Source organism: Prinia subflava, chromosome 1 (genome assembly GCF_021018805.1).
Source record: "Prinia subflava isolate CZ2003 ecotype Zambia chromosome 1, Cam_Psub_1.2, whole genome shotgun sequence".
Classification (NCBI taxonomy): Eukaryota; Metazoa; Chordata; class Aves; order Passeriformes; family Cisticolidae; genus Prinia; species Prinia subflava.
In genome coordinates this window covers 129,671,251-129,685,414 of record NC_086247.1, presented here as the reverse complement: position 1 = coordinate 129,685,414, position 14,164 = coordinate 129,671,251, and the positions used below count along the sequence as shown (strand labels likewise).

At 36.4% G+C, this 14,164-nt stretch overlaps 2 protein-coding genes across 5 annotated transcripts in view; one reads left to right on the top strand and one right to left on the bottom strand.

The window, feature by feature from the left end:
- BET1 (Bet1 golgi vesicular membrane trafficking protein) overlaps positions 1 to 14,164 on the bottom strand; it is a 319,403-nt gene that overhangs the window by 233,699 nt on the left and 71,540 nt on the right. The window lies entirely within an intron of this gene.
- Positions 1 to 14,164, top strand: part of CASD1 (CAS1 domain containing 1) — a 31,580-nt gene that overhangs the window by 11,364 nt on the left and 6,052 nt on the right. For all 3 annotated transcript variants that reach the window (XM_063412038.1, XM_063412049.1, XM_063412057.1), the window contains 11 exons: positions 2,711 to 2,834; positions 3,976 to 4,190; positions 5,158 to 5,583; positions 6,002 to 6,091; positions 6,648 to 6,767; positions 7,721 to 7,877; positions 9,408 to 9,487; positions 10,398 to 10,499; positions 11,778 to 11,918; positions 12,430 to 12,507; positions 13,479 to 13,571. In XM_063412038.1, coding sequence (XP_063268108.1) covers positions 2,711 to 2,834; positions 3,976 to 4,190; positions 5,158 to 5,583; positions 6,002 to 6,091; positions 6,648 to 6,767; positions 7,721 to 7,877; positions 9,408 to 9,487; positions 10,398 to 10,499; positions 11,778 to 11,918; positions 12,430 to 12,507; positions 13,479 to 13,571 — 1,626 coding nt within the window. The remainder of the gene's footprint in view (positions 1 to 2,710; positions 2,835 to 3,975; positions 4,191 to 5,157; positions 5,584 to 6,001; positions 6,092 to 6,647; positions 6,768 to 7,720; positions 7,878 to 9,407; positions 9,488 to 10,397; positions 10,500 to 11,777; positions 11,919 to 12,429; positions 12,508 to 13,478; positions 13,572 to 14,164) is intronic.

Genomic DNA, 14,164 nt, shown 5'->3' with positions numbered 1-14,164 from the left:
ACATATATGGGGGATTTTAGTAAGGAAGGAAATTCTTGCAGGATAACTTTAATGTTCTCAATTGGATTACACGATCAAGTTGTTAAACACAGTTTGTAGTTAAATATCTATTCTCAATGAATTCGCTGTTACAATAAGTAGTTTCAAAATATCAGATATGCTTTTTTATAGCTCCATTAGCTGTGTGATTACGGTACTCTCTTTTTGTCAGCAATACTGGTTAATAAGCATTAATTTGCTTTAACCTAGCTAATAAAGTGGATTTAGTTAAAAGCATATTATTAATTTTAAAAGTTAAATAAAGTATTTACATGATAACTGAGGTGTATTTTTAATACACCTTTTTCAGTGACAAAATTCTACTTTTGAGCATGGTACAATCTGGATGTCTCTTTCACCACACATATTTCTTTTATATACATATGTATATATATGGGTAAAATTCATAATTTTACATGGATAATTCAACAACTAAAGAAGTTTGAGTTCTGGAATCTTGTTGCACTGGAAGATTCCACCACTGCTCTGCATTGCAGCATCACAGAAAACAGGCCTGACAAGTACCAGAAGAGGTGCCCTAATCCATCAGCTCGCCACCAGGCAGGACATTTCTACCTGTGTTGCACTTGGCAAGAGTCAACCAATTCTTTAAAACTTCCAGAGATGGATTTCAACAGGCCCCCTTAATTGGTTCATTCTAGTAACAAAGTTGAATCAAGCAAATGCTCATCTCATTATTTCCACCTTTAATGTCCCTTACTTCCAAACATTTGGGAACTGGAATTTGGAAAGAATTAGTTGATATATTTTCATACTAGCTGAAATGTAAAGGGAGGGAAAATGTGTTGCATTTAAAACAAAATTCTTCAAAACCAATTTGGTTTAGAGACAGTTGAGGCACTCTACTAATCTGGAAACTTCTGGGCATGCCCATCTGAGGATGAATTCCCTCCATTTTATGAGGAGGTCATGTGTTTATATAGACCTCCACACATTTCCTGAGGCATCAAAAATTCTCCTTTACCTTTGGGCGAACCTCTAAGTTTTCTTCCTGTGTAGGATCTACATAAATATTTGAGCTTTAGGAATTGTAGTAAGCCTAGAATATAGTTTCTCAGTCTGAGACTGTAGCATTTATTACTAGGATGAGTCATTGCATTTCATTTGGAAAATGCCATTATATATGGATAATGTTCTGGCATGCAGAAGGTCAGGTTGCAAAACTACAGGACACTTAGCCAAATAATTCCTTTTATTCGCATGTACACATTAGCCATAGCTTGTTGCCTTTTGTGGACAGCAGGAGATAGAAACTAACAATATGCAGGAGAGACTTTGCTCTTTTTAACACTAGTATATTTATATAAAACATTTAGTATGATATCTAGAGTTGGACAAAAGTAAACATCCCCTATTTTAAGGGGCTTCCAAAAAATAAAAGCTTCAAAAATCAGACACATCAGCAACCTCACCGTAGCTGACACTGGTGTGGTAACCTGCCACTAGATTAAACTGGTGTGTGCTCTTGGACTTTGCTGCATTTTGAAATTTACCTATATCTTTAACTTAGCTCTTGGGTTGGTCATGCTGCTTTGGACTGGACATGTCTGTCTTAAGATCACACTCTGTCTTAAGATGTCAGATGCATAACAGTTTATAAGTAGAAGTAAAGTCTTACAAGCTGGAGGAGCCCCAGTTCATACAGAAGTCAGTTGCTTCTTACTTTGGGAAAAGGAGCTGCTCTGAGAATGTTATTACCATGCTCTGCTTTTAATTTCTGGCTTTCTGTTGTATGGAACGTGCTGCTTTAACTGTCTGATAAATAGTGTTGGTGTTTCAAAAGTAAGTATTTAGGTACTGGGAGAAACTGCTTCTTTTTTTCCAGCATGAGTTCTCAGAGCAGCTATTTGGTTTCATGAAGTATTAATTTCTGTTGAATAATATTTTCAGGAAGTGCATTAATCAGTGTACTTGTCTTATGATGAAATTTTTATGTAGCTATTTAGAGTTAAATAGAGTTTGCTACATTAGGCTAATTGTTCTGGTTTTGCTTTTTTTAGTTTTTACTAAGTCAGTAGAGATACAGTAACACTTTAAAAAATTCTGCATTCATTTTTCATACGGTGTGGGAAATAATTTTCAAAAGTTAGGAGGAATTTTTGTGTGGCTATAGCATTCTCCCAGGTAAATAAAATGGCTCTTGTTTGGTTGATTCTTTGTTTGGTTTTTTTTTTCTTTCGTGGATATCTGCAAAACAGATGGAAATATTGGAACTTGATCAATATTGGAACCACCATCAAGTTTTGTTTGCATGCATCTCTTACTGTAATGAGTTTATGAGTTTTTTTAGAGTGGAATTGACTGAACTGGCCAAGATTTTTCAATAATGAGACTGGCTTTGCAAATTCATTGTTGGATAAAGCCAGGAGACTTTGAATTAAAACATCTGGTGTCATTTAATTTATGAAAAGTCAAATATACACATAAGTTGAATGTTACATACTCTGTATTTAGATGATGTGGTTGAATATAATTATCTGTGTGGACAGCTACTTGGTACAAAAGAATTTTTCTAGCACTTGTGAATAGAAAATTGAAGAAATCTAGCTGTATAGAAATAATAAAAAATAGCTACAAGTGGGGGAAAGGAATCAATTAATTAAGACTCCTCAGTCATACAGGTTCTGAATTTATTTCTTTATTTCTCCAGTGGTCTATCAAGATTCACAATGGCAGCAACGAAGCCCTTGCACAGTATAAAATCAATATCACTTCAATTGCACCTCTTTTGGAAAAATTAGCAATAAGTAGTGATGTTTACTGGGTCTTACAAGGTAAAGTAATGAACAGTAGGTAACAATTTTTAACCTCACTGTCTGTTGAATCATTATGTTGTAGGATAGGGAAAACTTAATCCATTCTGCTTACTTACAGATTGAAAAGAGTGTTGGTTGAACTTCAGTCTCTCCTTTCTTGCAGTCTTAACTAAGCTGATACCTAAATAGCTGCTACTACTGATAGGGATTTCAAAGCTTTAGCAGGAAAAACCTGCCTTATGATTCTAGACCTAAATCTGAATCAACAAATCAACCTCCCATTCCTTTCAAAACCTTGTTTATTTATACCAGAAGTAGTTGGCTGCCAGACTTGTCCCAGCATGGTATTGCTAAGGACCCAGTCCATTTACATAATCTCTGGGCTCTTTAATGGCCCAAGTGGGAGGAGAAGCAGACTGTATAGAGTTGTCAAGACTGTGATTATCCACAAGTAGACATGAGGTACCTAAAGTAAATCAATCTGCATCTCACAGAGTGTGACACAGCAGGAGCTATTCACAGGAACTTAAAGACCTCTGCTGACCTTTTGATCTAGAATCCCATGTCGCTTTCTTTTAAGTTTTCCATAATTTCTGAAGCCTATAAGCAATTAAGTTGACCTTTTTTTCTGTAAAGCTGAGGTTCTGCCGTAAGTTAAACTGGAATCAGCAGGAGTAAGTGGAATCTGTTTATGGCCTATGACTTATCAGAAATGAGGAGCTGTTTTTTTCTACAGAAAAAAAAGAGGGTTTGAGAAAGTTATTTATTGTTTTTTCATATGTCTATTCTCCTGCCTGTCTTCTGCCCTTTCTCCTTTGGAGTCTCTTTTGGGAGATTCCATTGCTGAGAGAAAGCATAAGCAGCTCTGCACTCTGGCATTATGTGCTTTTCCTGGATTCAGAGAAATTAAACAAGCATTCATGTCTGGCCAGAGCTTTCTAACCTACAGCTACATATGCATTAATAGGGAATGGTGATAACAGTATTTCACAATAAACAGCTCTGGTAACTGTAGCAGTCATTTATTCCTTGCTGTACATTTTTTCTGTACAATTAAATAATTGGGACCTGTTAAGTGAAAGTAGCCCATACAACTTGAGCTAAGGAAACTCTTTGATAAGTAGATTATTGTGTTCATTCTTTGTCCTTTCAAATTTAGATCCTGTTTATGAAGACATGCTGAGTGAAAGTCGGAAAATGATCACTAATGAGAAAATAGATGCTTATAATGAAGCAGCTGTTCGTATTCTGAACAGCAGCTCCCGAAATTCCAGAGCTAAAGTTAAAGTGTTCAGCGTATCAAAATTGATAGCACAAGAAACCATCATGAAGTCTGCAGATGGCTTGCATCTCCCTGAATCAAGCAGAGATACAGTAAGTGCTTTTATCACTGGTCAACATTAAAAGTATTAATAGTGAAACAAGATCTGAAGTGAATGATCTGAAACTGCAAACAATATGAATGTAATGAGGATGGCATTCGTAAGGGAATTAATTCAGAAAATTCCAGTGGGTGGGAGTGCAGTCAGTTTTATAGGGATTTAAAAAATACAATAGCAAACACATTTGTGCATAATTATTTTAAAATAGCTATTAATTCACTAGGTCTTTTAGATTCTGCATGCTTTCATGTGTGTGAATGAGTTAAGGGGATAATTACTTGTAAAGCAGTGCTAAGAAGTAAGTCTTAAATTTTCCCCTGTGTATCCAGAAAATTTGGTTTGGTAAGGAGCATGCAGATGATACCAAACACACAGTATAGACCTTCTTGGCTGCATGGAGTGTCTCTGACTTTGTTCTCCTTTACTAACCAAAATGTATATGCATGCAGTGAGCCCCTCTGAGCTTTTCAGCTTGTCATTATTGGGGAAGAGCTCTCCCATCTTGTCCCTTTTGGTTGCTTTGAAGTACTGGATGAACTAAATATCATCTTACCACATGTTTCAGTCTCACTGTCGTGTTTTAGGGACTTATTATTGTGCTCCTTTAGAACCCAACTTTGTGAGCTGTTTTTCATTTGTGACCTTCTACAACCAGTAGAGAGAACCCTCCTGTTCTAAGATAAGCCATTTTTGAAATGGCTCTTTTACCTCTATTATTTTTTTTGGAAAGCCGTTTTACCTCTAGAAGCTCAAGTATTTTTTTGTTTGGAAGAAGTGTTTTGACTGGACTGTTGAATGCAACTGGGTGTATGGTGGGGACTGGAAGATTTTAGTTTTGTAATGATAAGGGAGAATTGCATGTCTTATGTAAGTACATGATGCAGAAGAAAATTTCTTTTGATGGAAATGTTAACTTTTTTGTTAGAAATTAGTTACCAAAACTGCTTATTTTTTTACAGAATGCAATGATCCTTATGAATGTCTACTGCAATAAAATAATGAAACCCATTGATGGCTCCTGCTGCCAGCCTCAGCCTCCTCTCACTCTGATACAGAAGATAGCTTTCTGTTTTTTCACTTTGTCCATTATTGGATATTTAATTATCAGCTTAATTCATCGGAATAATTATCGGAAGAACAAATCATGCACTGATTTGGAAAGTGGAGAGGAGAAGAAACCTGCCATCAGCACACCTAACGTTTCTACCTTAGAGATGCTCTTACACTGCTTTTGCAAACTTGGTCTAATCATGACCTATTTTTATTTATGTGACAGAGCAAATCTTTTTATGAAGGAAAATAAATTTTACACACATTCGTCTTTCTTCATACCAATCGCCTATATCTTGGTTTTGGGGGTATTTTATACTGAAAATACCAAAGAGGTAATGATCACCTTGGCATCCCACTTAAAATGTTATTTCCCGAATTGTATGTAAAATAACTAATTTCTAAGTATTCAGGATTAATTGTTCAAAGTCAGTATAACTCATCTGCAAAAATGTCTTCTCAAGCAGTATAATGTTTGCATAGAATTAGATGCAAAGGCTTTTTGAAGCCATATGGATGTCACCACTTTAGTCATTCTCACTCTCTCAAACTGGAACTGAGCAGAGCTCAGCTAAAAGAGAATTTAAATCACGTTAAATCTGCGCCCACTAGACAAGACTTTTACAGTTGAGTTTTACAGTTGAGACCCATTTACCCATGAAGTGGTTTATTGTTTTGAACTTTTTCTCCTCATTTTGTAGATGTTCCTTGTTCTTTTTGGAATAGCAACACTCTTGTTTTGTTTTGCATTAGACTAAAGTGTTAAATAGAGAACAGACTGATGAATGGAAGGGCTGGATGCAACTTGTTATTTTGATTTATCATATCTCTGGAGCAAGCACTGTAAGTGATTTGAATTTCTTTTGCTTTAGGGGGAATGCAATTTGGGTGTGGTATTTCAAAAGAAAGATAATGTAAATGGGCATCAGAACTGAATAGAATTAATAAATCATGCTATTGTTCCTGTAGTTTTAAACATGGTATTAGCAAAGTTAGTTTTTCTCTCTCAGTGTAGATTTGATTGATAAAAATATTATATACATTACTTGACCAGTGAAAAAAGTGTTTCTTCTGTGTAGAATATGACATTGATTTATTTTTAATTCCTAGCAACTTGAAACTGCTGAAGGTGAGCTTTCAAAGAGCCCTTCATAAGTCTCTCATAGCTAGTAATAGATTATGGCAAGTGTAGGGGAATAAATAGAAAAAAATGATTGTAACATCAGAGGTTAGGACACCAAAAGAGCTTGGTAATAAGCAGGGCAATGTACCACAGTGTTTGTTTTCTTAGTTAAATCTGATTTACTGCGATGCAGAAATAGCATAAAATAGAGGGGGGAAAGGGAAGGCCAAACATTTGCTTGGACATTTATAAAAGGTGCTTTATTTTTCTCAACAGTTTTTGCCTGTGTACATGCACATTCGAGTCCTGGTTGCTGCGTATCTGTTTCAAACAGGTTATGGGCACTTCTCATATTTTTGGATAAAAGGGGACTTTGGTGTATACAGGGTGTGTCAGGTAAGAATATCTACCTACTATTTTTTATTAGTGAATTTGTCAGATAGCATAATATCCATAATAGATCCATACTCTCTAAATAATGTGATATCAGATCGCTTGACCAAGGTTTAAACAATAAAAATGACTGTTGTGTCTATGTAATCTGATCTGTTTAATTGATAGTGTTTATCTAATAAAAACTTAGACCATATAAATGATATTTACGATGTATAAAATGCAAGTATGTACACTCTGAAATATCAAGACAAATGTTTTCTAATAAATAGCAATGGAGATTCTGTTGCAGTAGCAATTTACAGTATATAGCAATATGTACATAATGAGCCAGCTGGGCTTCCAAAGACAGTGTATTGGAGCCTATGTTTATTAATAAGAAAAACTAATTTTCACCATAAAAATACTAGAGAACATATCTGGTTTTGTGGCTTCCCTCCTAAGTTTTGCAGCATATGCTGTAGTACTTTAATGGTTTTTTTTCTAATACCTGCCTTTTATTGCTGTTAAGTCTTACATTGTCCTGTAACCCAGGTCATTGTGCTTATTAACCGTGTGTTTACAGCCTGGTGATGGCATTACTCTGGCTTTAGCTGAGCTAGCCCAGGTAGCTGTGGGGGTGAAGAAAGAGAGCCATTAACAGCATCCAGCAGCTGCAGCACCTGGTCCCCAGCCTAGGAAATAGCCAGATTGGGTTAAGCTTATTTTCACTGCCAAATCTGCCCAAGCAGGCCAGGCTAGGGCAAGTCCAAACCCACATGATCAGCCTGCAGTCCTACACTGCCCTGCTGCTGTTCCCTGTGCTACTTTGTCTGTGTTTCAATTGAAATACAATCACGTAAGGTGTAAAATACACAGATATTTTTGTATGGGGCTAAAGGAACATGTGCTCATCCTTCTCAGCCTTGCCTCCCAGTTTACACATCCTCTGTCTTCTCTCCTCTGACACCTCCCAGGTTTTGTTCCGTCTCAATTTCTTGGTTGTGGTACTGTGCATAGTGATGGACCGACCTTACCAGTTCTACTATTTTGTGCCATTAGTCACTGTCTGGTTTATGATCATTTATGCCACCTTAGCTGTATGGCCTCAGATTGTCCAGAAGAAAGCAAATGGTAAGATGTCTTTTTTTCTTTCTGCTATAAAACATTTGCATGTTACTATAGTGATAATCATACAGAAATGGCATTGTTAGTAGATCTCAGTCTCTTTGTTAGTCAAAATATGCTAAACAGCTGCTCACAGAAATACAGCTTGTCATAGGTGAATTAGGTCAGTCCAAAAATGTAACAGCTGATGACTTAACTCTGCCTTTGGTTGCATTCAGATTGGAATACTTTTTAATAGGTTTTGATCATCAGAAGTAGTTTTAGCAAGAACTGTAATTTTACTGAATGGAAATGAAAACCATGGGTTGCACTGTCTGTGCTTGCTGAGGCTGTGTCTGTCGTGCGCTCGGGGTGCCGTGTGAACAGGGAGGGTCTAAGACTTTCTCATTCTGTGTTGCCAAGGTGTCTGTCCATCTTGAGCACCAGTTCTGCCTTAGCTGGCCAAATAAGAACATGGGGCTTGCTATCCTAGTATCTTAGATTAAGTGAGATATCAGAAGCATGTCTTGTGGTACAAATTTTTTAAATAAAAATTGAAATGAAATCCCAGTTTATGTGTTACAGTTCATTAAAAAGCTGTAAAGCATGTGGTAAATGCTTATTATTTAATTTGCCTAAATTAGAACTAAAACCTTAAGAGCCTTAAATCTTTCTTCCTATTGATGGAAGAATATCCTCATTTTATAGGCTGAAGATATGACAATGAAATATACCAAATATATACCAGGAACAGTTGCTGCAAAAATACACTTAAAGAGTAGTTTTACAAGCTATCTCAAAGGCAAATATCTTCAATTTAATTTTTTTTTCTATGAAGGCACTTCTCTTCCAGAAACAGAGAAATGATTCTTGTGTACTTCAGAGCAATAATGTACTGTGAAACTAGGAAATCTTTCAATGATGACTTTCAGTTGTTTATGATCCTGTTTACAGCTGCCAATTTATATGGCAGGAGGGGGAGATGATCTCTGTTGCAATGCTGAGGCTTGGGTAGAGCTTAATATCAGTTGACAGCTTTGAGAAGTGGTTTCTCAGGTTTGTTTCAACAAGATACTTGTTCTTACTGACCTGCCGCTGAACTTTGGAGTAAAACTGGTATCTCAGAGTTTAATAATATCTAGTCTACTTGTTTCACATGACAAAAGGCAGGATTTTTAATGTATATATTTGTTTACAGTCACCTAAAATAAGGGACTGCCTATGCAGAGTGTTTGGGAAAGCAGAGGTTTTAAAACAGTGTTTCTATGTGAACACCTAAATTCTCTTGTTTATGTATTTTGTTCCTGTCTTAGACATGAGGATTAGTTTAGGCTTAGTAGCTTTTTAATTGCTGTGAATGCTTATTTTAATGGCTTAAAGTAAAATTTAAATGCAGATAGTGATAAAATATTGCTGGTAATATTTGAACATTTATTTATGAATGGATCTATTACACATAGCTACACTAAATACTTGGCAGTTATTATTTAATGTGTCCTGGGGTTTGCTGTTGAAAAATTAATGACAGTATAATGATTAATTTAATTTCTTCCTTAGGGAACTGCCTGTGGCACTTTGGTTTACTGCTGAAACTTATTTGCTTGCTGACATGTATATATTTTCTGTCATATTCTCAGGTTTGTATATCCTGATGATATTTTTCCTTAATGACCTAAGAGTATATTATTACCTGTCTCTGTTTCTGATGTGCTCATAACTTGTATATTTGTTCCAATATCATAAATAAGAAGAAAAAAAAACCCAATGTTTTGATTTCTTCTCAGATTTGAGTTGATGTGGGTGCTGGAAAAATGCACAGCTGTGTGTTTTACTCATTGGTTTGTTGTGTTTGACATATTTTCAATGTACTGTTGTGAAGGTAGTAAATACAAGGGCTATGCTTTGGGTTTGGGGTGGGGTTTTTTAATGTGCTTAGAGTTACTGGGTTTTGCCAGCATATGGGGAGGCATGTGGTGATGTGGTGATAATGAAGTTGTGTGTCTCTTAGAGACCTAGTGTTGGCCTTAATACCACATCAAAAGATTGGTTCTCAGGCTAAATTAGCACCTCCTTGCACACTAGAGTAGTAGAGCTGACAGAAGTCAGGGCAGAGTTTGTCACTCGAGGATTTTACAGGGGAGTTGTGTGGTATTAATCCCTCACTAGTTCTCAGCCTGTTGAACTGTAGTCTTGGAGTGCATATTCTTTATCACAGCCTGTGGAGTGCATATTCTTTATCACAGCCTGTGGAGTGCATATTCTTTATCACAGTCTGTTTGTGGATCTCTCCCTTTGAGGAGCAGTATGAAACGGAAGGCATGCAAATACTTTAAGGGGAGGCAAACTCAAACTCACTCTCCTGTGAAGTTTCTTTTTCTTTTTTTTTTTTTTTTTGTGGGGGGGAAGGCTTCAAAAGAATCCTGTTATTTTTCTAGTGCGATGCAGCTAGTGAAATAAAGGTAGAATAATATTAAACATGTTACTGATTTAAATTTAGTAAATACAGTTGACATCAGTTAATGCCTTTTCCGTGTTTGTCTTTCACAGGGTGCATTTGAAAAGATATTTTCATTTTGGCCATTGTCCAAGTGTTTTGAACTGAATGGGAATGTCTATGAATGGTGGTTTAGGTGGAAGCTGGATCGCTATGTATGTAACATTTACATAAAATTATACTTGTCTTTGAAGTGTATGTTTTAATCTGTGGGAAGAGGGAGGCTTCTTCTCCCTTCTTCCAAAGAAAACAAGAGCTTGTTTGCCCAGTGTTTGATAAAAGACTAAGCTGTACCCACTTCAGTTCTGCAATTGTCTATCAAAACCTTGCTTAAAAGATGGAGGTTGATTAATTTGGTTCTGGATTAAAAAAATGAAGTATAAAGTATCCTAGATCTGTCATTTCTCAAAAATTTTACTGTGAAAATTTAACACCTTAGCACTTCAGGCTGTTGAAATACAAGGAAAACTACTGTGGTAGCTTTCTTAATAATAGTTTTTGGAAGTTGAATCAATTAAGGATGTATTTTTTTAAAGGTAACATTTAAAACATTAAAATCAGGGTCTTGGTGCCCAAACCAGACTATTCTTGTACATATTTTTAAATGTTTTTCTACTGGGAAAGTGCTTTCCTTCCAGTCACTGACCCTGCAGTGTGGGGGAATAGAACAGGGAGACATTGGTGGTTTTCTCTTTCCTTCTTGGAAAGAAGAGGTAAGTGGAGTTTCTAAGGTGGAAGCTGTCATGTGCTAAACTCACCCTTAGCGGGGTCGGTCTCGCGTGTGTCCGTCTGGGGTTCTGGAGGGCTCTGGGTCACAGAGCGTTGTCACACCGGGGCTCCCCGGCAGCAGCACACCCTGCCTGGCATCCCGTGCTCGCTGCTGGGTTGGGTGGTGCTGCTGAGGAGCAGAGCTCACAATAAATGCAGAGGACAAGCACTTCACGGGCCTGAAACAGGCTCGTGTTGCCAGCTGATGAGAACTTGGCATAAGATTGTAAAACACTCTGTTGAAGGATTGTGTCTGTGAGAGAGGGAAGCACTTGTCCTGCTTCTTGAATGTTTTCACCTGCCAGTCTGGGAGAAAGCCAGAGGCTTGTGGTTTCTCCCCAGAGAAAGCCTTTTCAGTGGTGGCATAGATTGCAGAGGGCAGAGTAGGTACTTGAAAGCTTCTTGAAATTTTGTTGTCTTGTATTTAATGCTCTCTGAAACATTAGTCGAAGTTCTTTATTTGTAGATTTTTGAGTTGAGTTAAAAATGCAGTTTATTACTATCTTGTGTAGCAAGTCTGGTTTTGTTTGCTTCCATAAATCTGGGAAAGGACCTTTTCAAACATAGCTTTAAAACTACTTTATCTGGTAGCATTTCTATTAAGAGTTTATACCTGAGGTGTTTGTAAAAGCCGTGAAATATTAATTGCATTCTGTTTTTTACAGGTAGTTTTTCATGGGATGCTGTTTGCTTTTATTTATCTGGCATTGCAGAAACGTCAGATCATATCAGAAGGAAAAGGAGATCCTCTTTTCTCCAACAGAGTTTCAAATGTTTTATTATTTATTTCAATTGTGTCCTTTTTGGTAAGTATCTACTAACGCCTAATATAATCAGTATTGTAAACAAGTTTTCTGAAGTTATTTAGTCAATATTATCTAACAAACCTTGAAAAATCAATCTTTATCTGGAGATATTTCAGCTGGGTTTTTCTGTACAACCCTACCTATCTACTCACTAACATTTTTTTCTGGTCAGTCAGATGTAGATCATTACTCTCAATTCATTTCAGACCTTTAAAAGAAAATTGGATCATAAAAATAACATGGTAGATAACACAGCTCTTATCTCCACACTTGATTGCTTGTTTATTTTTGATTTAAAAAGTTGTATTAATAAGTATTCATCGGGTAAGTATTCATTAGTTGCAAAGAATTTGAGAGAAACACAAAACCAGTCATGTCGGTTTTTTTCTCTTAGTATTCCACATCTTTATGAACCAACTAACCAACTAAAGCAATTCAAAATATCATACTCATTTAATTTTTAAATGTTACATATAATTGCTACACAGTCTGATTTGTTAATATCTTTTAGACCTACTCTATTTGGGCTAGTAGCTGTAAAAACAAGACAGAGTGCAATGAGCTACATCCTTCTGTTTCTGTGGTGCAGGTAATTAGTCCTTTTGAGTACTGTGATAAAGTCTAGTGTATCCTTATTTGAACTTTTTTAAAAATTGTTTTTAAATATATTTGTGCTTTTGCATGGAATGTCAGATATTGAGCTTCATTCCTGTGTCTGAAAGTGAAAAAGAGTTTAACGACATTAGTCAGTTTTTCATTGCCTTTAGGGACTGAAATGACACACTGGGATTGTGGTTTTATCTGGATGTCCTTAGTGTAGGTTTCATATGCACCATTTAAGTCCAAACCCAACTTCTGACTATTTGTGTAGCAGTGGAAAAGAAGCAAGCTGTGGAAGAGAAGGAAGATGTAGAAAGGCAGGAATGTTTGGGAGGTATTAGTGTAGGAAGCAACCTATGAGACCCTGTAGTCGCTTCCAGGCAGAGAAGAGGTGGGCCACAGGGCCATGCATGTGGTTTTCTTAAATTTAAATGTTCCTCTTGCTGTGTCCCCTGCCCCACTATACCCCAGCTGTCTCATTCTGTGCCCTGTTACTTTTCTCATTAATTTGTCCTGCTCTCTTGAGGGGCAGCAAGAGGGACCTAATTTTTAATATTTTTTTGCCTATCTTGACACTCTCTCTATAAAAATTGAGGGTTAACTCAGATTTGTGGCCACCTCTGTTTTAGGCTGGCATGACATAAATGTTTTGTGACCATGCCTAGGAAGCATGTAGTAACATTTGTCAGCATCAAGGCCATGATTCTACTGGAGATGTAAATGTGACCTGCTATGCTGTTAAGAATATGTGTACAGTATTTTTAGTTTCAATACCTAGTTTGTTAAGTATAAACTGGATGTATTTTTGTTTGGTTTATATTTTTATTAGCTTTTAAAGAAATTTTAATGCATGATGCACTTCATTTAGTGTAGTGAAAATGGATACACCTTTTATGTGTTTGTTTAGCTTGTCATCCACAGTCACTTTGTTTTACCTTTTTTTTTGTTTAAACCCCAAAGATTTTAGCTTTCATCCTCATCAGGAACATTCCCGGATATGTCCGATCTGTGTACAGCTCATTCTTCGCCTGGTTTGGCAAAATTTCTTTAGAGGTAAGTAGAATGACCAGAAGTACAGTGAAGCAAAACTCAGAAATGTAAGGTGTGGTTATTATCTAGATAACACTTAGAGAAAACATATACTGGCTTACTAAAAACCATGCTGTCATGTCTGACCTCTTCTAGCGTTATAGCCTTTGTTGCACTTAAAAATCATGGCTGAAATAGCAGCCTCACAGTACCAAACTTAATTTGTGTGCTGTTCTAGGGGATGGGGGGGTTTAAGGTTGTGAGAGTGGGCATGAAATGTTGGAGTATGCTGTGAGGTGAATGCAGGTGGAAGATAAAAATTTAGGCCAGTTGAAGAATTTTCATGAATTATACTTACTAGTATAAGTACACTTAAGAAAGCTTTTTGTGGCTAATAAAGAAATGTACCATTACAAATAAACCCCTCTTTAATGCAAGTGTTACCTTGTTCCATTGAGTGTATATCGTGAAACAGTAGGAATTATCTTGCTTCCCATTTTATTTGCTGTTTAGTGATATTAAATGTGACATTTCATTGTATTACTAAAATATATTTTTAAGAGAAACTCATTGCAGTACAGTGTATATGGAGTACTGGATGTTGTGGGTATTTTAAA